General features: G+C 37.5%; 1 protein-coding gene across 14 annotated transcripts in view; it reads right to left on the bottom strand.

The window, feature by feature from the left end:
• CEP70 (centrosomal protein 70) overlaps positions 1 to 26,451 on the bottom strand; it is an 84,449-nt gene that overhangs the window by 9,103 nt on the left and 48,895 nt on the right. For all 14 annotated transcript variants that reach the window (XM_053221395.1, XM_015082471.3, XM_053221398.1 and 11 more), the window contains 6 exons: positions 25,720 to 25,776; positions 15,123 to 15,210; positions 14,947 to 15,035; positions 13,814 to 13,888; positions 7,541 to 7,646; positions 357 to 527 (listed from right to left, as the gene is read on the bottom strand). In XM_053221395.1, coding sequence (XP_053077370.1) covers positions 357 to 527; positions 7,541 to 7,646; positions 13,814 to 13,888; positions 14,947 to 15,035; positions 15,123 to 15,210; positions 25,720 to 25,776 — 586 coding nt within the window. The remainder of the gene's footprint in view (positions 1 to 356; positions 528 to 7,540; positions 7,647 to 13,813; positions 13,889 to 14,946; positions 15,036 to 15,122; positions 15,211 to 25,719; positions 25,777 to 26,451) is intronic.

The following is a 26,451-nucleotide window of genomic DNA, read 5'->3' as shown; positions in this document are numbered from 1 at the left end:
TCTCAAAAATAAATAATAAAACATTAAAATAAAAATACATTAATTAAATAAATTAAAAAAAAAAGAAAGTGAAGAAATTTTTATCTTCCATGGATAGATAGAATAAGTAAAAGTAGTATTGGCTGCTTTTGGACTATTAACTGCTCTACAGAATAAACAAATGTGGACAGTTTTGAAAGAAGGAAAATTATTTCAAATATGAAGAGGGAAAAAATCTCCAATTAAAACGAATGAAGAACAAAATATTACATCTGAAGAGGAATAAGGGCCAGGAAAAGCTGCAGCATGGAGACACCAAAAAGAGGAAGATGAAAGTAGAGCGGGATCTCTATAATAAAGAATAGTCAACCCTTTACCTTTAGGGAAGTCAGCTGATCTGCCCACATTTCTATTATAGGAATAAGATGCTCAAATCCACAATCTTGAACAAAATCTTTATGAAAATGTTGGGCTCCTCCTTTGCTCTGTTTATGAATTATCACTGGAGCTCTTGGATTGTGAACAACTGAATTGATGCTACTCAGCACCTTTAAAAAAAGACAATGTTTTAGTTGAAATGTCTATCATAGTCCTATCCAAGTGATTTAGGTTACAGGAGTGCTTTCTATGTTAATGTATCATCATTTTCAGAATTAATTTTGGACATTAAGAAGCTCTTTAACTGACACCTGTAATGTTTTGGAAGTACAGTAGTTGCATCAACAGAATTAAACATGTAATTCTAATGAGAACTACAGACTTCATAGAAAAGCGAAAATGCATTTCAAATGATTTAGACTTGAAAGTAGTTATGAATGACTTCTTATAATCCACACAGGGAAAAATAATCATCAATATATCCTTAGCTAGAGTCTCACATTTCTCTAATTCTATCTCCTCATATTTAAGCTAAATCAGATGTTTAAAGGGGTCATTTCCTGTTGTTTGTTTCATAGCTTCAATTAAAGGCCAGAGTGTAAGGACAGTGAATAATAAAGTCCCACACATTCTATACAGAAATCCTGGAAACATCATGCCAATTCTGGAAACCCCAGACCCAATTCAGAGAACTCATCCTTAATATGTTGTTCCTCTACAACCACTCAGTACCAAAATCTGTATTAATGAAGGCTCTAAAGAGAAAGAGAAACAATGTATATGTATATAAATACATCTAAAGAGATTAATTTTAAGGAATTGGCTCACACAATTATGGAAACTGAGAAGTCCCAATTTCTGCAGTAGGCAAGCTGGAGACCCAGGAGAGTCAAGGAAATACTTCTACTTTGAATGCCCACAGGCTTAAGACGCAGGAAGAGACAATGCTTTAATTTAAGTTTGAAGGCAGGAAAAAACTCATGTCCCAGCTCAAAGGCTCCCTCTTATTAACCCTTTTTGTTTTAGTCATGTCTTCAAATGACTGGATGAGACCCATTCACATTAGGGAAGGCAATCTGTTTTATCCATTCTACCAAATCAAATGTTAACCTTATCCATAAACACCCTCACATATTCATATGTGACATATTCAGAATAATCTTTAACCAAATATCTGGGCACCCCATGGCCCAGTCAAGTTGATACATAAAATGAACTATCATAAATACCCACATAATCATTACCTGGATTCAACAACTGTTAACATTTTCCCATATTTGCTCACTCTATTTTTAGCTGAATCATCTGAAGAAAATATAGACATGATAAAATTTTATCCTCAAATACTTAAGTATGCATCTCTTAAAATAGGCATATTCTCCTACAAAATCATAACACCATTGTTATATATAAGAAATTTAACAGTAACTCCCTAATATTATCAATGCCTGGAGTGAATTTTAAATATCTTAACATGTATAATCTGTGACTATACGCCCCCTGTTGACAGTTATGAGTTCTACCTTATATATCATCCAAGGAAAGGAGGAGACCCAAAATAGCAAGTTTAAAGGGAAAAGAGTAGGTGTGCCTGGGTGGCTCAGTCGATTAAGCATCTGACTCTTGGTTTTGGCTCAGGTCATGATCTCGCAGCTCATGAGTTCAAGCCCCACACTGGACTCTGTGCTGACAGTGCGGAGCCTGCTTGGGATTCTCTCTCTCCCATCTCTCCCTACCTGGTTTGCTCGCTCTCTCTCTTTCTCTCAAATAAATTTTTTAAAAAAGGGGGAGGAAAGTAATTTCCTTATTTACCACCATCAAGCCCAGATCATTTAATAAATAATTATATAAGCATAAAGACAAGATACTATTTTGATCTCGAATCTTTGTCCCTACTCATACTTCAAGCTATATTCATAGGTCTCCTGGTAATAAAACTTCAGATGTTTGGGGCGCCTGGATGGCTCCATTGGCTAAGCGTCCAACTTTGGCTCAGGTCATGATCTCGCGGTTTGTGAGTTCGAGCCCCACGTCGAACTCTGTGCTGAGCCTGCTTCCGATTCTGTGTCTCCCCATCTCTTGACCCCTACCCTGTTCATGCTCTGTCTCTCTCTGTCTCTCAATAATAAATAAAGGTTAAAAAAAAAAACTTCAGATGTTTACTTACGAGTTTTTTTTTTTTTTAGTTTAAGAGAGAATATTTCAACATTTTTTTCTCTTGTATGTATGTATGTATTTATTCACATAGCTTATTTATTTATTTTGAGAGAGACAGAGAGAGAGCAGGAGGGGCAGAGAGGTGGGGGAGAATCCCGAGCAGACTCCACACCATCAAGTGCAGAGCCTGAAATGGGGCTTAAACTCACAAACTGTGAGATCATGACCTGAGCTGAAACCAAAAGTCGGACACTAGCCAAGTGAGCCACCCAGGCACCCTCTCTTGTATTTACACATATTTTAATGGAGAAACTAAATCCCCTTCACAGATTTATTACTGACAGCAGAGCATTTCTTATGACTTGACCACAGTCAGATGACTGGCAGAAAAATGTGTATTAACAATGAGAAAATAGTAAAATGACTTAAACAATTACCAGAGAGATGAGAATTAAAACAAAAACAACCCAACTCACAAATAGGTCTTATCTTATTCAGAAACAGTTTGCAGATACTGATAAACTCTTGATATGGATAAAAACTGTATCTTGAAAGTAAACATTAGACAAGTAGAAAAGAATTAAGATAACAGATGTTGTAAGTACTAGAAAAGAAAAAGAAGACAAATCTCAACCTAGCAAATTTCAGGGAAAAAAAAAAGAATGGAACTAGAAAACATATAAATAGAAAACAAAGATGTCAGGAATAAAAGCAGATATATGAGTAAGGTCTCAATATCTATGATGGTTTAATTGCCTATTAAAGGACAAAGCCTCTCAAATTGAATCTAAGAAACAAAATGAAATAAAAGAAATTCAGTTACATGCTGGGTACAAGAGTTATCAAAAAAAAAAATCTGTTTTCAGAAAATTGCCTGGAAATGAAAATCAACACAGATATATGAAGAACCAGCAACAACCAATTAAAAAATGTAATAGAGGAAAGGATGCCATTCTCGACAGCAATACAAGTTATAAAATACCTAGGAAATAAACCTAACAAGAAACATCCAAGAGCTAAATTTAAAAATATATAGGGGTGCCTGGGTGGCTCAGCCGGTTAAGCGTCCAACTTCAGCTCAGATCATGACCTAGCGGTCCATGAGTTTGAGCCCTGAGTTGGGCTCTGCGCTGACAGCTCAGAGCGTGGAGCCTGCTTCAGATTCTGTCTCCTTGTCTCTACACTCATGTGTATTCTCACTCTCTCTCTCTCAAAAGTCAATAAACATAAAAAAAAATAGCTGTTTAAAAAAATTGAAAAAATATATACATAAAACTTTATTCAAGGCTATAAAGAAGGCCTAAAGAAAATTAGAGACATATTTCTGAGATGATTAAAAAATGTAAATGTGTCATCTTTCCAAATATTAATCTAAAAAGTTAATCCAATTTCAGTTCCTCTCAATAGGATCTATTTTTGAATCTGACAAACTGTTCATCCAGGAGAGTAAATGTGCTAAAACTATAATAGAGGAAAAATTTTAAAAGAACGATGCATAAGATTCTTTTCCTAAAAGGTATCAAAACCTACTATAAAATTACAGAAAGTAAAAGAATATGGGAAATAGTATAAAAATGGAATAGACTAAGGAGTCTAGAAATAAATAAACCTATGCATATGAGTGGATATGACAGAGGTTTCATTTCAGTGAAGTAGAGAAAGAATGTCTATGAGAAACTGCAAACTCAAATGCATCTAGAAGCAAGTTAAGACCACGAGTGAGTGAAGCAAGCATGGCCAGGGGCTATGGCTAACTAAAGAGCACATGCCCATATGTGACAAGAGAAAGGCATAATTCTGCTCTGATAAGGACTATGCAGGAATTTGTTGCCAGATTCTGTAGCTTTTTAAGAGAAGGTAGAAAAAAGAACAAATAAAATATCTTAATTTTTAAAATATTAGTAATTAATTCAAAGTTTAAAAAACCCTGTTTGAGTCCAATAAAATATGAGCACAGGCCCAGTTCAGTCAGTAAACAGGCTAGCTTGATCACTATCTATTCAATAAATGGTCTATAAAAATCACTAAGGTTAGGGGCGCCTGGGTGGCTCAGTCAGTTGAGTGTCCGACTTTGGCTCAGATCATGATCTCACGGTTTGTGAGCTTGAGCCCCGCATCAGGCTCTGTACTCACAGCTCAGAGCCTGGAGCCTACTTCAGATTCTGTGCCTCCCTCCCTCTGCCCCTCCCGCACTCATAGTATGTCTCTCTGAAAAACAAATAAACATTAAAAAAAAATCACTAAGGTAAGATCTCTACATGACACCACATAGAAAATTACAATTCAGAGGGACTAAATATCTAAATAAAAACAAAACCATGTAGGACCTTAAGAAGATAAATTTATGTATAATAACAGTCATAATAATAATACCAACAAAAGCAACAACACAAACAACAAAAAGGGAAATGGCTTAAGAGAGGAGAATAGGACAGACCAACAACCAGCAAATGAAATGGGTAGTAAACAAAAAACTCCCCCTCTCTAAGTAAATAAATAAATAAACAAACTTTAAAAAAGAGAGAGAGTGAGAACTACAAGCCAATCTTAAAAATCTTATCAGCTTTTTACTACCCTACTTTTAATTAGGCCAAAGTCTTTCAAGGAGTAAGACAAATTCCAAGTCAAGCTACCTACAGTGTTTTTAGCCAAGAAGACATGCCATGGTAAAACAGGATAAGCACACACAAATACAAATATTCTTTACCACCTGATAACTTATTAAACTGAGATGAAAACTAAAGTTCGAATACAGTAAGAATGGGGAACTTTAACACCCTACTTACATCAATGGACAAATCATCTGAACAGAAAATAAACACTCTTTTCAAGTGTACATGAATATTCCCCAGAAGAGATCACATATTAGGTCACAAAACAGGCCTCAACAAATACAAAAAGACTCAAATAATACCATGTACCTTTTCTGACCACAACAGTATAAAACTAGAAATTAACCACAAGAAAAAATCTGGAAAGACCACAAATACATGGAGATTAAACAACATGCACTAAACAATGAATGGGTCGACCAAAAAATCAAAGAAGAAAATTTTAAAAATACATGGTAACAAACGAAAATGAAACACAATGGTCCAAAACCTTTGGGATGCAGCAAAAGCAATCCTAAGAGGGAATCCCTAAGAGGGAGTTAAATGGCAAAACAGGCCTACTTTAAGAAGAAAAATCTCAAACAACCTAACCTTATACCTAAAGGCACTAGAAAAAGAAGAAATGAAACCTAAAGCCAGCAGAAGGAAGGAAATAGTAAATATTAGAGCAGAAATAAATGATATAGAAACTAAAAAACAATAGCACAGATCAATGAAACCAGGAGCTGGTTCTTTGAAAAGATCAAGAAAATTGATAAGCTTCTAGACACACTTATCAAAAAGAAAAGAGAAAGAACCCAAATAAAGTCACAAATCAGAGAGAAGTAACAACCAACACCACAGAAACACAAACAATTGTAAGAGAATATTATGAACAACTATATGCCAAAAAATTAGACAACCTAGAAGAAATGAATAAATTCTTAGAAACATATAAATTACCAAATCTGAAACAGCAAGAAATAGAAAACTTGAACAGACCAATAACCAGCAAATGAAATGAGTTGGTAATTAAACAAACCTCTCTTTCTAAATAAACAAACTTCAAAAGAGAGAGAGAGAGAGAGAGAGAGAGAGAACTACAGGCCAACATTGCTGATGAACAGATGCAAAAATTCTCCATAAAATATTAGCATACTAATCCAACAATACATTTAAAAAAAGCACTCACCACAATTCAGTGGGATTTATTCCTGGGTTGCAAGCGTTGTTCAATATTTGCAAATCAACCAACATGATACATCACATTAATTGAAAGAAAGGTAAGAACCATATGATCATTTCAATAGATGCAGAAAAAGAGTATGACAGAGTACAATGTTCATTCATGATAAAAACCCTCAACAAAGTAGGTTTAGAGGGAACATAACTCAACATGTAAAAGCCATATGTGAACAAAAACACAGCTAACATCATCCTAAATGGGGAAAAACTGAGAGTTTTTCCTCTATAAGACAAGAATATCCACTTTTACCACTTTTATTCAACATGGTACTGGAAGTCCTAGCCACAGCAATCAGACAACAAAAAGAAATAAAAAGCATCCAAACAACACAAGAAACAGGTGTAGGCGAGGATGTGGAGAAGAAGGAACCCTCTTGCACTGTTGGTGGGGGTCAAACTGTGCAGCCACTCTGGAAAACAGTATGGAGTTTCCTCAGAAAGTTAAAAACAGAACTACCCTATGGTCCAGTAATTGTACTACTAGGTATTTACCCAAAGAATACAAAAATACTAACAGAAAGAGATAAATGAATCTTGATGTTTATAGCATTATCTACAATAGCCAAGCGTCCATTGACTGATCAATGGATAAAGAAGATGTGCATATGCATAATGGAATATTACACAGTCATAAAAAATGATGAAATCTTACCATTTGCAATGACATAGATGGAGCTAGAAAGTATTATGCTAATATTTTGTCTCTGAGAGAGAGACAAATACCATATGGTTCCAGTCATATGTCAAACTTAAGAAACAAAATAAGGGCGCCTGGCTGGCTCAGGTGGTGGAGCATGTGACTTTTGATCTTGGGCTTGAAAGTTCAAACCCCATGTTGGGTAAAGAGATGACTTAAAAATTAAAAAAAAAATTTTTTTTTTTTTGATTAAAGAAAAAGAAAACAAATGAGCTAAGGGAAAAAACTATAGAGAACAAACTGATGGATAACAGAAGGAAGGTGGGTGGGAGGATGGGTGAAATTAGTGATGGGGATTAAGGAGTGCCCTTGTGATGAGCACTGAGTGTTGTATGGACGTGTTGAATCATTCTATTATATAATTGAAACTAATATTTTACTGTATGTTAACTAACTGGAATGTAAATAAAAACTAAAAAAAAATTAAAGAATGAAAGAAAAAAGAAACCAAGGTTCTCTACCAACACCAGTCTCTTTGCCAGCTGTTCAGTACCTGAAAGTATCTCTGGTCAATTAGGGCCTGCTGCTGGTTGTCTTTGCTGGGTTCATCTTGTTTCTCTGGGTCCTCCACCTTTTTTTGACTGAGAAGATCCTTTAACCTAAAGGGGAGAAAACAAATCAAGATAATACAAAATGCTTTCCTAGACACCGGATTAAGAAAACAAACTAAGCCAATGATTCAGCTCCCCTCCAACAGCTTTATATCATTTTACATATACATGTGTGTGTGAATGCATGCATATGCACGTGTAAATTTTTTTTAATTTTATGAGCCTAGACTACGAAGATGGAAATGGAGACCAGGCCGAAGAAGTGGAGGTTAAAACAGGCAAGGAGGGCAAGGGGGAAAGTGCAACTTGCCTCCATCCTAGAGTCTGCCTGATGCTGGGGGTCAAGGAGGGAGTCCTGGGTGCAGTCTCTCATTTTAAATTTTCTTAAGGGGCGCCTGGGTGGCTCAGTCGGTTGAGCGTCCGACTTCGGCTCAGGTCATGATCTTGCGGTCTGTGAGTTCGAGCCCTGTGATGGGCTCTGTGCTGACAGCTCAGAGCCTGGAGCCTGCTTGCGATTCTGTGTCTCCTTCTCTCTCTCTGCTCCTTCCCCACTCACACACTGTCTCTCCCTTCTTCAAAAATAAACATTAAAAAAAAAAACTGGGGGGCGACTGGGGGGCTCAGTCGGTTGAGCGACCAGCTTTGGCTCAGGTCATGATCTCACGGTCTGTGAGCTCAAGCCCCACATCATGCCCTGTGCTGAAAGCTCAGAGCCTGGAACCTGCTTTGGAATCTGTGACTCCGTTTCTCTGCCCCTCTCCAGCTCATGCTATGTCTCTCTCTGTCTCTCAAAAAATAAATAAATGTTAAAAAAAATTAAAAAAAATAAATTTTCTTAAAACAGGGCTGACAGAGCAGTTGCCTATGTACTAGCAACGCTTTCCCCTTCCTGAAAGCTATAATACTACGGCTATTCTAGCTCCTTGTAACTAAGAAAACTCACATAAATAATGTGATGCCCGTGTTACACTACTAATCATTCTCCTATTTCCCAATTGCATATGAGTTCATTGATGTTTTAGAAACCTATGCTGTAGGAGAGTAGGCTGTACTCAGAAATATGCTAGGATTGTTTTATTGTATCCAAAGCAATGAGCAGGACCTAAGGGCCACAAAACCCCTAAGAGCAGCAAAAAGATTCTTTACATACTTAGTGGACACTCATTCCATGTTGCTAGAAGCAAGAGCTGTGTTTCTTTGTGGAGTTTGGGAAACCCAGAAAACTGCCCCTCCAGCTTAAAATATGCTGTGCTGTCTCCTGCTTTCTAGAGCCATCTCCGTACAATAGGCTTCTATGTACAGATACTTTATAGCTTTTAACCATATCTGAAGCCTTTCTATGATCTCATGACGGCTCCCATTCTGGAGATGAGGGACCAGTTGAAAAGTGGAATGCCAATTTTGTTTTTATAACTCCTGCTTACTTAGTCACAAAGATACAAAATACATGTAGAGACCAATACAAACCTCTCAGAGCTGTATGTTCCCTAAGTCCTTTTCTCTACATTCCTAGGATTTTTTTATATGATTAAGATGAAAAGAGGGTAGGTTTCCTTCAATCTATCAACTCCAACACTACAACTCTGAAGGTAGCTGTTTGTCTAGGGGAGAAGTCTAGCTCCAGGCCAAATCCTATGTGTTACCTTTCAGGCCCAAACCACTAACAATTACAAAGGCTTTGCCTGGAAAGCTCTGTGAGAAGAAGTTGCCCTCCCACATCAGACTTGGTGCACAGCCTGGGCACTGCAATCTCTGGAGGGAGTTGCTGTCAAGAACTCAGACCCCGGGACTCCACGCTTCGCTTGTGACCCCTTGGCCAGCCGTGCTCACCAGCATTTCTGCATTAGTGCCTCCATCCAGAAGCTCTTTAGTGGGATGGCCCTGACTGAGGTACTTTTCACTTCTCCTTGTGGGGAGGAGTCCTGACTAATATACTTTTCTCCACTCTGACTCAGTATTTTCCACTCCAAGGCCTTCCCCTGGGCCCATGAAATAGCAGGAGTCTTTTGTGCAGGGCTCCTAAGCAGTGATATGTTTCCTCCCATCTGCACAGCATATCATTCACTGACCCGTGCCTGGTACCTTTCCAATGAGAAGAACGGAACACTAAAAATAGAACATTTTTTGGCTGCTTATACTATTGCAGTAAGTGAATAAAGATTTGGTTGTTCATTCAGTTTGGTTCACTGTCCTCTGATGACCTTGACATCCATCAGCTCAATACCAGGGTGACAGGATTCTGATTTTGTGTTCTCCTAGCAAAATATAAATACCACTGAAATTAAATGGAATTAGCGTAATACCTTCACTTATCTTGTACTGGCAGACCTATTTGATCACTTCCTAACAACCGAATTTTATAATCAACCTCTTTGTAATATTAACTCAAATAAGAAAAGTCCATGTGTTCCCATGTTAAATAGATTCATTTGCTATTAAAGATTGATTAGCTGAAAGGCAACTACAAATCTAAAGAAAAAAAAAATTGAATTCTCTCAGGTTCTAAAAGGGGAGAGAGACTTTCCCCTTCTTTTCTTATAGCATTTTCTTTGGAAAACTTGTAGTTGTAAATCCCTTCTCTCTTTAAGAAGTACGTAAATCTTTTTAACATTTAAAATAAGCCTCTTGCCAAGTTTACATCCTAGGAATGTCTTTCGTTCTTGGGAGACTTAGAACCAAATCTTAGACATCAGGGAGGAAGGTGCCTTGTCTCCCTGTGTCTGCCTAGGCTCCTGGCTCTAGGTTGTTAACTTTCTGCTTATTAAAAACATGGAAAGCTTTATTTTTCCTTAGGATAAAGACAATTTACATGTATGTAATGGATTGTATATGCATGGCTATATAATAGAGTGAGATTTCTGTCTTGTAATCTTTTTGGCAGATTGCCTATAATGTACATCACAGTCTAGTTAGATGTTTATTCAGTAATAAAATTGTTCCTTTTTCTACATATGTGGAGAGAATTCACCAGGCTGACAGGATATTTTATTTTTAATTATTTGCCCAACATTTGTAGTTCTTTGAAAAAATATTCTACCTCTGCCACTGCAGAAAATGAAAATTGGAAAAGCTTTACCTTAAAAAAACGTTTTCATCAGGTGTTTTGTTGGCTCCAATTAGGATGATGGCTAAGAGTCAGAATGATTGGGTACAAATCTAATTTCTTTTCAAGTTCTTCCATATACCACCCATGTGATAGGCAAGTTATCTAACATTCCTAATTCCTTGTTTTCACATCTAGATTCTACAAAAGTTCCATATTAAAAAAAAAATGTTAACTTTTAAATTACAAATTTAAATTTCTAAAGCACAAATAATTTCTACAAAATCCAACAGAAAAATATAGCAGGGATTGGTTCTAAATCATAATTTTAAAGGCTAATAGTGAAAAGTCAGAGGCTCCTGGGTGGCTCAGTCAAGCGTCTGACTCTTGATTTCGGCTCAGGTCATGATCTCACAGTTCATGAGACTGAGCCCCATGTTGGGCTCTGACAGCATGGAGTCTGCTTGAGATTCTCTCTCTCTGCCCCACTTGCATGCTCATGCTCTCTCTCTCAAAATAAATAAACATTAAAAAAATTTTTTTTAAATAGCAAAAGGTGAGTTTAAAGACGAGAGCTCAAATGAACAACAAAAATATATACATTCAGTTCTCATTATTCATGATAGTTATAGTTATAATGTCACCACAAACACCACCAAGATTGGACCACTGCTCCTAGGGTTAATACAGAGTCAGATTCCTGCATGCATCTGGAAACATTTTCCTCAACTGATTAATATATAAGCTTATTTTATGTGTGTTAACATTTAAAGATACCTTATTTACTATTGTTGATTCATTAACACCAAACTCATGGCTAACAGTGATATAATTCACAACTAAGTGAAATTTACTTAGCACGTTTATTTTCTCTGTAAGCCACATGACAGCCTTCTTCCCACTCAGAAGGGACACTAGACAGCACTTCAACACTATGCTTGGTGGCCCATCTTGGGGAAATCACCAACAAAAAGCACAAAAATCAAAAAAAAAAAAAAAAGTGGCACTAGAACAACACAAAGAATGCTTCTGCACAGCTATGAGAGCTGAAACAAGAGGAAAAACCATCACCTGTTCAACAGCTGCAAATGTGTGTTGGGCATGTCCATACATGATCATGAAAGTGCCACAACTATTCATGTGGGGATTAAAGATAAATTTTAGCAGGTTAGGCAAATTCACAAATATGGAATCTGAATAGTGAGAACTGACTACCTATCTCTATGTATACGTAAGTACATGACAGTGTGTTTATATCTTCACTAATATACTTGCCTTTAAGTGAATAAAATTCCTTCGAAGGGGATCAGGATATGCCACTCCAAAATATGCACTTTGACATAGGACATGTTTTAAGCCAAAAGAATTTGAGACACGGCAGGTGCCAGAAGGACTCTCTGACCTCCTACTTCTCTCCTGAAGCAGATCATTAGAGCCTTATGTACTAGGTGCCCTCCCTATACCTAGAGGAAAGGACCATCTTCATCTCTGAAGACAGAGGGATTCCAAGAAAGAATCCAAGTTTTCCCCAGTGTACTTGGTTCATGCTCTTTTGTCCTATCATGTTTTCCACAATTTTCCACTTTATCAAACATTAGTTTAAAAAAAAATGCTCAGCTTAAACTGTTTCTTCAGGCCTTCATTTCCTTATAAAGACTTTGATATATTCACTATAACATCTATCGACACCTTCTCCTCTTTTTACCTCCCTACATCCTCCTTTTCCAAGTTGCTTCTCAACCAGTTTCCCTATCTCACTGAGACACTAACAACTAGTTGTTGGCCCAAAACTATTCAAGCCTGTAACTGAGGAGTCTTGATTTTTTTTCCCCCTCAGCTGCCTATATCCAATCTATCACCAAGTCTTGTTCTACCTCCAATATTCCAAACACTTCTCATTTCCGCCACTACTGCTCCCTGTGACCTTGTCACTACCACCTCTTGTCCAAACACACACAACAGCAACTTCTACTATTTCACATTCAGTACTTACAATGTATCAAATTGGTTTTATTTTTTTTCATCATCCTTCTCCTTCCAGGTAATCTCCATGAGGGCAGAGACCCTTTCTATTTGACTTACCACTGCAATTCCAGTAACCAGAATACCAAGTACATAGTAGGAAGTACTAAAGGTACCCAAAATATTAAGCAATAGTAGGAAGGGAAAAACATTAATTGAACTATTGGCTGAAGCCTTTCCAAACCTTCCACTTCGCTTTTCTTTTTTTGTTTTCCTTCTGTACTATCTTAATGTAACTAGTATGTCAATTCCTAGATGTCCAAAATATTTGCCTTTCTCTGTGGCATGTGTTGCCATAGGAAGGAAGAAACACAGCTGTCACTGAAAACTGAATCAACTTATGTTAATACAATTGATTTAATACATCTAATGCATATATTAACTCACATAGTTTTCAAAATATTTCCCCCCAATGCTCCCCACACTACCTCCTCAAGTTCCATTCCTTTGAATGAAAGAATACACCTAGATAATCTTCAGAAAACACTACTACTATTTGAGGGCCAACTTTTTCAAACTGCTCTGAGGCAGTTTGAAGCTCTGCTCTGATTTTCAAAGTCAAGAAAAGTACCATTAAGTGATGGATGTGAATGGCTCACTGCATTCTTCCTACTACTTTTAAAGTATGATGAGTCTATATATTATTCAGGCCATGACTAGCACCAACAAAAATTGGAGGCTTGTCATCTCTAATTTCAGTGATTCCCTTGCAATTCCTCTATGACTTTCAAAGACAATTTTCTGGTTAAAATCTTTGCCCTTGTTATATCAGGCAAATGCCTTTTTTTGTTCTTATTTAGCATAACTATACAGTCAAATACAACACAGTAGCAACTGTTTTTAAACTGTGGAACCAGAAATATCCTTTTGAGAAAATACACCTTAGTAAGAAAATAACTTTTTTTTTTTAAAGTAGGTTCCATGCCCAACATGGGGCTTCAACTCACAACCCTGGGAACAAGAAACATGCTCTGACAACTGAGTCAGCCAGCCACCACTCAAAAATATCCTTCTCTGCCATTTTCCCCCATCAGTCTGGTAATTTCAAGCTTAGGCCACTATGAGGTAACCATGATGTAAACTTACAGGTAACAAAAATAATAAAATACAAAACCATAATGAATCTGTAACTTTGGCAAAATATAATTACCTGATGTTTTTCTTAAGGGCTTTCTCCAGTTTCTTCACCTGTTGTTTATAAAGTCTTAATTCATGCTGTGTGGGCCTGTAGAAAGTAAGTCACATTGAATGCATTTAATTTAATAAGTAAAACTACAAAGGTATTTAATAAGATACACCATGTTACTTGTCACAAATATGCTTATTAAAATTCTTAAAATATTGCACCGAATTTCTTCTGTGTATTCTCTGTTCAAAACTTTTTACCCATTTTTTATTGTTGTTAATTACTTGTTCTTATAGTGAAATATTTCAAATGTACAGACAAAAAGAGAGAATAGTAAAACAAATAATGGCATACCCACTATTTGGCTTTACCAAAGTTAAATATTAACAGATTTGATTCAAATCCTCTTTTAACTAAAACATTATACGTATATTTAAGGTTCCATGTGTGGCCTTTGTGAGGTAACCACAACCCCAAATCCACTGTTCATTATTTCCATGCATGGTTTAAAATTTTTACTGCACAAATTTATATATTATTATGTGGTAGGTTTTTTAAACTTTACCTAAATGGTTTCAACTGTAGGTATCAGTTCCCTCTCCATTTAAGTATAATCTTTATGAGAACAAGTTATTTATTTTGGTCATGACACCAGAGCTTAGGACAGTGTCTAACTTACAAGAAGTATTCAACAAACTCTTGTTAAATGAAAAAAATCCTGACAATGTTCATTTCTTATTATTCACAGTCAACACGCAGAGCATCATCCTCTTGTGGTAACAAGATACATAAAAATAGGTCTTGTACGCCATTTACATTTTTTAGTTCTCTTCTTTTACAACACAGGGATGAAATGAGATCATAAGACATTCCAAAGTAATTTGGGAATGGGAAACTCGTTTATATCAATCTGAATCTACTCTGTGTTCCTGCCCACTTTTATCTTCTTCAGTGTGGACTCCTATACTCTCACTTCCTTTGCCCTCCTATGTGTTCTCGTTCCTTCTGCCATATGAGATATAACTAAAATGAGTGAAAACATGGTTTCCAGGATTAGTTTTAAAGTAAAGGAGCTACAAAGATACATTTAACACCCTAAATTCCAGGATGTATTTACTTTCCAAAAGTTAAGTAAAAATGATTTAAGTTTCTCTCACCTGGTTTCCAAATCTTTTTGGAGATTCAGCTTTTCACTTAGAAGCGCATCAATCTTGGATTTTGATTCCTTGAGTTGATTCTGTAATGACTTCAACACATTTCATAGAAAAATAGTTAACTTTCCAGATTATTTTACTTCATAAAAAAGTACTTATTACTCATGTAGTCCCCATACCATTAGAAGGCCTTTATAAGTCAGTGAGGCATCAGAACTTCTGTAGTCTTTCTCTTCTTCTGACAGACTTTCATCTTCCTTATATACCCTGTGAAAAGACAGATCGTGTGTACTTCTTATGAAAAATCTATCTTCAATAGAAAAAATATAGCTAACAAAAATCAGTAAAGGCTTGATAACCTATATCAATTAAAATTTAAGCCAAATTTCCTACTTGTTCTCAGAGAGAATATTAGAACACACTACCCAGTATTATAGTACATATCTGTTCACTATCACCTTAATTAGAATGTAAAATCCATGTGGACCAGAACTTTGTTTAGTTCACCATTGTATCTCACTGCCTAGAAGAATATGGGGCATAAGAGGTGGTGGAAAAAACACTTTTTGAATGAATAAAAAAACAAAGCATACTGTTTTTTCTTCTACTACTTTTAGGTCACCAAAAAACCTATACAAAAAAAAAATGCAAATGCAGAGTGGACATGGCAACAGATTTATCAGTCACAATTCAAGTCTTGATACCATTAACCCAGTGCTATTTGAGTACACCAATCTCAGAATCTGTCTTCTGTCAGAGAAGTATCTGTGACATCTACCTCACAGGACTGGTGTTAAAAGTAAAATAAAAAATATGAAAGCACTCATTTCCAGGAAATAAGAAGTGAACCTCAAAGTCCCTTGCTTCCATTATCCAAGACAATTTTTAAATATTTATATCTAATTAGGAATGCAAGCTGGTGCAGTCACTCTGGAAAACAGTGTGGAGGTTCCTCAAAAAACTAAAAATAGAACTACCCTATGATCCAACAACTGCACTACTAGGCATTTATCCAAGGGATACAGGTGTGCTGTTTTGAAGGGACACAGGCACCCCCATGTTTATAGCAGCACTATCAACAACAGCCAAAGTATGGAAAGAGCCCAAATGTCCATCGATGGATGACTGGATAAAGAAGATGTGGTATATATATATATACAATGGAGTATTACTCGGCAATCAAAAAGAATGAAATCTTGCCATTTGCAACTACGTGAATGGAACTGGAGGGATTATGCTGAGTGAAATTAGTCAGAGAAAGACAAAAATCATGACTTCACTCACATGAGGACTTTAAGAGACAAAACAGATGAACATAAAGGAAGGGAAACAAAAATAATATAAAAACAGGGAGGGGGACAAAGCATAACAGACTCATAAATGTGGAGAGCAAACAGAGGGTTACTGGACAGCGTGTGGGAGGGAGGATGTGCTAAATGGGTAAAGGGCATTAAGGAATCTACTCCTGAAATCATTGTTGCATTATATGCTAACTAATTTGGATGTAAATTTTAAAAAAGTTAGGGGGGAGGCACGCCTGGGTGGCTCAGTCGGTTAAGCATCCGACTTCGGCTCAGGTCATGATCTCATGGTCCGTGAGTTCGAGCCCCGCATCGGGCTCTGTGCTGACAGCTCAGAGCCTGCAGCCTGTTTCAGATTCTGTGTCTCCCTCTCTCTCTGTTCATACTCTGTGTCTGTCTCAAAAATAAACGTTAAAAAAAAAAAAAAAAGTGAGAACAACCCAAATGCCCACCACCTGATGATAGATAAATAAAATACAATGCATCCATGCTGAAATATTCAGCAACAAGGAATGAAATAACTGATACATGCTACAACATGATAAATCTTTAAATCATTTTGTTAAATGAAGGAAGTCAGTCATAAAAGACCACATATTGTATGTTCCATTTACATGTAATGTTCAGAATATGAAAATCTATGGAGACAAAAAGTAGATTAGGAGTTATCAAGGGCTGGGGCTTTGGGAAAAATTGGGAGTGACTGCTAGTGGTCAGAAGGTTTCTTGTGGAGTTAATAAAATGCTCTAAAATTTAGATTGTGATGAGGGTTGACAAATGTGAATATAGTAGAATGTGTACTGTGAATACTAAGATGCTGTACTGTGAAAATATGAAAAACCTTTGAATTTTACAATTTAAATGAGTAAATTTTATGGTGTATGATAATGGTGTATATCTCAATAAAATTTTAAGTAAAAAAATAAAATAGGGGCGCCTGGGTGGCGCAGTCGGTTAAGCGTCCGACTTCAGCCAGGTCACGATATCGCGGTCCGTGAGTTCGAGCCCCGCGTCAGGTTCTGGGCTGATGGCTCAGAGCCTGGAGCCTGTTTCCGATTCTGTGTCTCCCTCTCTCTCTGCCCCCCCCCCCCATTCATGCTCTGTCTCTCTCTGTCCCAAAAATAAATAAACGTTGAAAAAAAAATTTTTTTTAAATAAAAATAAAATAAAATAAAATTTCTATCTAATGAGAAAGATGGAATTAAACAAGGGGGCTTCTCCTAACTACTAATTCACTATAGAACCATTTTCCCTGGGGTAGTTTTTCAAATGTCTCTGACATCCCAAAAGAAAATCTGAGCCTAGTATATTTTATTCCTATGCTACCTTCCTTGGCTCTTTAATTGTAACCACCAAGTTAGGGAAATACTAACAAATAACTAGCAATTTAGGTCATGTAATCTATAGTGAATTACTAACACTGGGCAAAGAAAAGTAAAGTTATATAGCTGAACACCTATCATTTTAAAATGTACTTTTCCTCTTTTTCAGAAATTATAGTGTATTTACAGTTTTCTAAGACTTCCACCTGGTTAACTTTTTTTTTTTTAATGTTTATTTTTGAGACAGAGCATGAACAGCGGAGGGTTAGAGAGAGAGAGAGACACAGAATCTGCAGCAGGCTCCAGACTCCAAGCTGTCAGCACAGAGCCCGATGCGGGGCTCGAACTCACGGACAGTGAGATCATGACCTGAGCCGAAGTCGGACGCTTAACCAACTGAGCCACCCATGCACCCCCCAGCTGGTTAACTCTTACATTTACATTTCTGCTGCCTTGATCGTCGCTTCAAGTTTGCTCGTGTATGAAGACAAAGTAACAGTCCATAGTATTCAGAAACTCCCTTCAAAGTCCCTCTGGAAGTCTTTGCACACCTGTGCCCTGAACTAGAGCCCCCACACAGTGTGTCATAGGTGTACTGTGCAGAAGGAGTATAGATGTGGTGAGATACTCATCCCCTTCAGGCCTCAGGACAACTGGGTAAGGCTTGGGGTGGTCAGAGTTCTTGAGCCAGGCGCTTCTGACTGCAGCTCTGGGTGTACCCCAGTGTGGTATCCCAACAGCAACTGCTATCTCTCATAATGAGAAAAACTCTGAGCAACACCGCCCTTAATACACAGGTGTTAAGCAGGGGCTTTTGCCTCTGCAAGAGGCCCTGCCCCACCTGTCTTCTCCCCTTGGTCTTACTCCCCTAGCTCTATAGGTACCTACCTGCTTCCCCTGTGTTTCCTGTTTAGCCCATGTAGGCCTCCAAATTGTAGTCTCTCTTCCCTCTTTTTCTCCCCTCTGTTCTTTCATCTTCTTTTCTTCAGTAATAACATACTTGTCAAGTATACCCTTCTTTTACAATACTCCTGCTCCTTCAGGTGATAATAATACCTTATTTATAGATACCAAATCCACCTTGAAGTTGCTACAACCTCACTAGCAAGTGAATACTCACTCTAAGAAAGACTGTTGTTTTTTTAATTTTAGAGAGAGAGAGTCTGAGTGGGGGAGAGAGACAGAGGAAAAGAGTCTTTTTTTTTTTTTTTTTGAGAGAGAGAAAGAGAGAGAGATAGGGTATAAGTGAGAGACAGATAGGGAGACGGAAGAGGGAAGTAAGAGGAGGAGGGGGGAGAGAGAAAGAAAGAGACAGACAGGGAGAGAGGGAGAAAGAGAGGGGGGAGAGAGAGAGAGAGAGAGAGAGAGAGAGAGAGAAGCAGGGCTCACCCGGGGCTGGTGTTCACCTGAAGCAGGGCTTGAACTCAACAACTGTGAGATCATGACCTGAGCTGAACTCAGATGCTTAATAACTCAGCCATCCAGGCACCCAGAAAGGAGACTATTGGAGTTTATGAAGTCAATGAACCCTGAAAAACCCTCTTCTCTGGAGACTCATCACTGCCAAGTTTAAATGACTTCTAATTTTTTCATCTATAAGAAGATTGTTTATAATGTAGCTCCTATTTTCTTCCTTTCTCCTTCTCCCTTAATGAGAGACATTCCAATCCAAATATCTGGCCTGAGCAACGTTTGTATAGGCCAAACTATCTCACTTCAGCTAGGCCTGTGATGACAGGATTGCTAAGTGAAAAAGTAATTCCTTTCCCCCAAGCTTCTCATTCCTCAACCCTGCATTTTTAGTGAAAATTCATGACAACCAAATTCAACACTCCTCCCCACAATGGCCTCAATCCTTTTATCATTTTTAGTCAGACAACCCCAGTTTGCACAACTTCAGAGGCAACTTCTTATACCATATTCCACTTGGCAGATTTCAAATGATAGCTATGCTAAATCTTCTCTACTCTTACTAAAGATCCCAAACTCTATCATCTATCCAGTCAGCAGTCAGCAAATGGCTGCCTGTGGGGTACATGCAGGCTGTGGATTTTCGAATTAAAGGTTTACATAACACAGCCATGCCAATTCATTTGCATATAATTTGCAGCTGGCTTTGTGCTACAACAGCAGAGTTGAATAGCTGTGAAACACTATACAGCCCAAAATGCCTATATTATTTACTGTCTGGCGCGTTACAGAAAAGTTTGCAAATGCCTGAATCTAGATTATAATTTACTAAAGACAGGGGCGCCTGGGTGTCTCAGTCATTTAAGCGTCCGACTTTGGCTCAGGTCATGATCTCACAGTTCTTGAGTTTGAGCCCCGCGTCGCGCTCTGTGCTGACAGCTCAGAGCCTGGAGCCTGCTTCCAATTCTGTGTCTCCCTCTCTCTCTGCCCCATCCCCACTCATGCTGTCTCTGTCTTAAAAAATAATAAAAATTAAAAAAACATTTTAAAAAAGAATTTACTAAAGACATAGCTCAAGGGTTGGAAGTGATATTCCGTTTGGACAATATTTTGTTTTTATTTGGACAGTGTTTTATTTGGACAATGTTTTATTTTTTTAATTTTTTATGAGTGGTTGATACATAATGTGTCACAATGATAGTGATTCAATTTCCATGTTCTCTTTCCTCACAAGTGTACCTACCATCTGTCACCATAGCTTTTTACAGTACCACTGACTACATTTCCTATGCTTTCCCTATTTTTCACATGACTTATTCATTCCACTACTGGAAGTGTTGATCTCCCACTCCCCTTCACCCATTCTGGCCACCTGTCCACTCCCCTTCCCTCTGGCAACCATCAGTTTGTACTCTGTGGACATATAATATTTTTTTTAAATCATTGAGTTAATTATGAATATAAAAAATCTTATTTATGGGGCGCCTGAGTGGCTCAGTCGGTTAAGCATCTGACTTTGGCTCAGGTCATGATCTTATGGTCCATGGATTCGAGCCCTGTACCAGGCTCTGTATTGACAGTTCAGAGCCTAGAGCCTAGAGTCTGGAGCCTGTTTCGGATTCTGTGTCTCCCTCTCTCTCTGCCCCTTCCCCACTCACACTCTCTCTCAGGCACGCAAAAATAAACATTAAAAAAAATTGTTTTTTTAAATTTTTTTTAACGTTTATTTATTTTTGAGACAGAGAGAGACAGAGCATGAACGGGGTAGGGTCAGAGAGAGGGACACACAGAATCTGGAACAGGCTCCGGGCTCTGAGCTGTCAGCACAGAGCCCGACGCGGGGCTTGAACTCACGGACCGCGAGATCATGACCTGAGCCGAAGTCGGCCGCTTAACCGACTGAGCCACCCAGGCACCCCTAAAAATTTTTTTAAATAAAATCTTATTTATAAATATAACCTTGTAATTTTTCTCAAAACACTCCTAGGCAAATCTAGCCACACTGAGCTCACATTCTTAAAAGGTATCAAATGGCTAGAGTATGTGGTAATGGCCCTCTTTAGAAAGACGGTACATAGCTGTCCAATTTGCCACAGTCCTCACCTAACCTGCTTCCCTCAATTTCATTATTTTCTTGATTGTGTAAGCTTAAGTTTGCAACCTCTCAAGCCATTAAAATCTTCACTTTCCTTCCCTTTACTCTTACATACTATGACTGTACATTTTAGTGTCAAGTTGGCTAGGCCTTGGTGCCCAGCTGTTTAGTCCAACACCAGTCTAGATAATGCTGTGAGGTATTTTTAGATCTGATGAACATTTATAAATCAACAGACTTTAAGTAAAGGAGAACCGCTGATAATGTGGGAGGGCCTCATGCAATTAAATGCCTTAAGAACAAAGACTGAGACCCACAAGAAGGAATTCTTTCCTGAATCTGCAGCCTGCAGGCCTGCCTCAAAAGCACAGGAACCAATTCCTTTAGTTATTATTTTTAAATTTAATTCCAAGTTAGCATACTATAATAATGATTTCAGGAATAGAATTTAGTGATTCACCACTTACATATAGTATCTAGTGCTCATCCCTTAACAAGTGCCCTCCTTAACACCAATCACCCATGTAGCCCATCCCCCACCCAACACCTTACCAGCAACCCTCAGTTTGTTCTTTGTATTCAAGAGTCTCTTATGGTTTGTCTCTCTCTCCATTTTTATCTTATTTTTGCTTCCCTTCCCCTATGTTCATCTGTTTCTTAAATTCCACATAAGTGAAATCATATATTTGTCTTTTCTGAGTGACTTATTTTTGCCTAGCATAATACATTCTAGTTCCATCCATATTGTTGCAAATGGCAAGATTTCATTCTTTTTCATCACTGAGTAATATTCCAGAGAGAGAAAGTGTGTGTGTGTGCGTGCGTGTACACATCTTTATCCATTCATCAGTTGATGGACATCTGGGCTCTTTCCATATTTTGGCTACTGTCGATAATGCTGCTATAAACATTGGGTGCACATGCCCCTTTGAATAGACAGTTTTGTATCCTTTGGATAAATACCTAGTAGTCCAATTGCTGGGTTGTAGGGTAGTTTTTTTATTTTTTGCGGAACCTCCATACTGTTTTCCAGAATGGCATTCCCACCAGCAGTGCAAAAAGGTTCCTCTTTCTCCACATCCTGGTCAACATCTGCCGTTGCCCGAGTTGTTAATTTTACCCATTCTGATAAGTGTGAGGTGGTATCTCATTGTGGTTTTGATTTTTATTTCCCTGATGATGAGTGATATTGAGCATCTTTTCATGTGTCTCTTAGCCATTTGGATGTCTTCTTTGGAAAAGTATCTATTTCTTCACTGGATTATTTGGTTTTTGGGTGTTGAGTTTGGTAGATTTCTATAGATTTTTGATACTAACGCTTTATCCAATATGTCATTTGCAAATATCTTCTCCCATTCCATCGGTTACCTTTTAGTTTTGCTGATGGTTTCCTTTGCTGTGCAGAAGGTTTTTATCTTGAAGAGATGCCAATATTTCACTTTTGCTTTTGTTTCCCTTGCCTCTGGAGACATGTCAAGTAAGAAGTTGTTGTGGGCCAAGGTCAAAGTGGTTGTTGCCTACCTGTTTTCTCTAAAATTTTGATGGCTTCCTGTCTTACAGTTAGGTCTTTCATCCATTTTAAGTTTATTTTTGTGTATGGTGTAAGCGGTCCAGGTTCATTCTATGTCACTGTCCAGCTTTCCCAACACATTTGCTAAAGAGTCTTTTTTCTATTGCATGTATTTTTTTAATGTTTATTTATTTTTGAGAGAGAGACAGAGTGTGAGCAGGGGAGGGGCAGAGAGAGAGGGAGTCAGAGAATCTGAAGCAGGCTCCAGGCTCTGAGCTGTCTGCACAGAGCCCAACATGGGGCTCAAACCATTAACTGTGAGATCATGACCTAAGCCAAAGTCAGACACTTAACCAAGTGAGTCACCCAGGCACCCCTCTATTGGATTTTCTTTTCTGCTTTGTCAAAAATTAGTTGGCCATATGTTTGTGGGTCCATTCTTGGGTTCTTTATTCTGTTCTATTGATCTATGTGTCTGTTTTTCTACCAGTACCATACTGTCTTGATGATTACAGCTTTGTAATACAGCTTGAGGTCTGGAATTGTGATGTCTTCAGCTTTGGTTTTCTTCATCAACATTACTTTGGCTATTCAGGGTCTTTTGTGGTTCCACACAAATTTTAGGATTGTTTGTTCTAGCTCTGTGAAGAATGCTGGTGCTATTTTGATAGAGATTGCACTGAATGTGTAGATTGCTTTGGGTAGTCTCGACATTATAATAATATTTTTGTTCTTCCTATCCAGGAGCATAGAATGTTTTTCCATTTCTCTGTGTCTTCTTCAGTAGCTTTCGTAAGCTTTCTATAGTATTCAGTATATAGATTTTTCACCTCTTTGGTTAGGTTTATTCCTAGGCATTTTATGGTTTTGGTGCAACTATAAATGGGATCAGTTCCTTGATTTCTCTTTCTGCTGCTTCATTATTAGTGTACAGAAATGCAACCATTTTCTGTACATTGATTTTATATCCTGAAACTTTGCTGAATTCATGGATCAGTTCTAGCAGTTTTTTTGTGGAGCCTTTTGGGTTTTCCACATAGAGTATCATGTGGTCTGCAAAGAGTGAAAGTTTGATGTCCTTCTTGCCAATTTGGATGCCTTTTCTTTTGTCTGATTGGTAAGGCTAGGACTTCCAACATTATGTTAAATAACAGTGGTGAGAGTGGACATACCTGTGGTGTTCCTGACCTCAGGGGGAAAGCTCTAAGGTTTTCCGCACTGAGGATGATATTACCTGTGGGTCTTTTGTATATGGGTTCATGATCCAAGATGGGTCACATGAACCAATTCCTTTAAAATAAATCTTTCTATTTACATCAGTATATATCCTATTGGTTCTATTTCTCTTGAGAACCCTAAATAAACCTGAAAAACCCAGATTTTCTGTATTAAAGGAAAAAGTATCTTCCTTCTTTCCAAGGCAAATGATGGCTTCTCATTCATTTTTAGGTTACTTGGGACTGTATGTGAAAGACTACTCTCTATAGGTTACTACAAATCCCTTGAACTCCAGCCAAATTGGCTTAATCACAGTGACATTAAAAAAAAAAAAAAAAAAGAAAAAAAGCCTACACTCTTATACCTATGCACTTTTGCCCATAGCATCCAAGAAGTCTAAAATGACTACCTTTTTTGCCTTTCTGCTTTCCCAAATTTTACTTTTAAGCTCAAATACAACCCTCATCTGCTTTGTAAAGACTTCCCTAGTCACTCTATCCAAAACTATATTGTTCTTGTTTTAAATTCCTACATTACTGTCTGTTTTACTTTAGTGATTACTTTATTATTACATTATATGTATTAGTGTTTTTTAATCTTATTATTTTTAATTATTAATGTGTTTACATTTTATCTCCCTTACTAGATTGTAAAATCTTACAAGGTAAGAACCATATCCAAATCATCCCATCTCTGTAGAATCTGACACCATCTAAAAGACACACTCTCACTTGGAAATAGGGAAGTCTCTGAAGTTACTTGATATAATGCTACTTTCTGAAAAGAATGAAACTAGGAATTGCTGTATCATTAGTTGTTCTTGTCTTTCCTTCCTTCTTTTTTCTCTCCATCCTGTCCCCCCCCCCCTTTTATTTTTTTACACTGCCCAAGGTGCTAGAAGGAATCAGCAACCAGCACAACTCTGCTATTGGCTGAAGTGTTTCTGGAGTCATTATTCTCGGGGCAAGAATATAAGAATGGAGTAGATAATTTATCTGCATGTTTTTAAAAAAAAAATTTTTTTTTCAACGTTTATTTTTGGGACAGAGAGAGACAGAGCATGAACGGGGGAGGGGCAGAGAGAGAGGGAGACACAGAATCGGAAACAGGCTCCAGGCTCTGAGCCATCAGCCCAGAGCCTGACGCGGGGCTCGAACTCACGGACCGTGAGATCGTGACCTGGCTGAAGTCGGACGCTTAACCGACTGCGCCACCCAGGCGCCCCTACCCTTATTTTTTAAATCAGAGGTGATAAGTGTGTTTTACTCTATATGTTTGATTTTTCACTATGACATTTTACCTTTATCTCCTTTAAGTCTGTATACTAATTAGTTTGGACTTTGTTAGGCAGCTAGTCAAATCTTATGTACCCTGTGGATACACTCAGTAAGTGTCCAGTGGCTAGATGACATAGAACAAATTATAATACTTCAACAAACTAAATACTGTTTCTTCTGTGACCAATATTTTGGTGGCTGTTAAATACACATATCTTAAAATAAATGCAATAAATTTTAACATAAGAAGTCAAATGCAGTCTTCAAGATCTTTATAAAAAAAGGAAATCATAGTTGTATTAGGAAGATTTCCAAAATATATTTAAAATTTCATGAGATTATAAAAAATTTTGGTGTGATTCATGACTAGGTAATAACTTTAAACACTGTAATACAGGGCACCTGCGTGGTTCAGTTGGTTGAGAGACCAACTTTGACTCAGGTCATGGTCCCATGGTTCATTGATTTGAGCCCCACGTTGGGCTCTGTGCTGACAGCTCAGAGCCCGGAGCCTGCTTCAGATTCTGTGTGTCCCTCTTTCTCTGTCCCTCCCATTTGCGCTTTGTTTCTCTCTCTCTCCAAAATAAATAAACATTAGAAAAAAATTTTTAATAAAAAAACTGTGATACATGATTAGTCTTACCTTTGTTTATGAAGTTTTCTAATTTTAGATTCATAATAATCAATTAGGCAAAGCAACCTAGAAAACAGAAGATAGACTTAATTTTCAAAATTTGGTATTGGAGCATTTACTACTATTGTCTCTATATAAGTTCAAATTACAATGATAAATGTACCACCAAGTTTGTTTAAAAATGTGATTTTTTTACCCGAAGCATTATATTAAGCCATATATTTTAATTTCAAAGTATAGGTTTTAAAATAACCACAAACTTCATATCTCGACATATTAAATGAATATTTTCCTTGTCCCAGCAGTTCTACCTTTAGCAACTGCTCCCACAGAAATATTTGCTTAAGCTTGGAACTCAAAATGAACAAAGCTATCCAATGCACCATTATTTACAAGAGTAAAAACCCAGAAATAATCTAACTGTTCTTCAATAAGGAAAAGTTAAATAATGACACATCTGCTCTATAGAAAACAATGAAGCACAGAAGAAATGATGTAAATTTCTATGTCCTAATAAAAATTGATAAGGAACAAAAGTAACGTTGCATAGCCAAATGTAGAGTATTACTCTATTTGTTTTAAAAACAAATAATTTTAAGTGACGTTGTGTTTATCTTGAATAAGAACCCTGTGGGTTTTTTGTTTTTTTTTTTTGAGAGTACATATTGGGGAGGGGCACTGGGAGAGGGAGAGAGAGAATCCCAAGCAGGCACAGCGTAGAACCTGATTCAGGGCTTGATC

The sequence above is a fragment of the Acinonyx jubatus genome, chromosome C2 (genome assembly GCF_027475565.1).
Source record: "Acinonyx jubatus isolate Ajub_Pintada_27869175 chromosome C2, VMU_Ajub_asm_v1.0, whole genome shotgun sequence".
NCBI classification, from domain to species: Eukaryota; Metazoa; Chordata; class Mammalia; order Carnivora; family Felidae; genus Acinonyx; species Acinonyx jubatus.
Note: the sequence above shows the minus strand (reverse complement) of the source record. Positions and strands in the feature narration are given on the sequence as shown.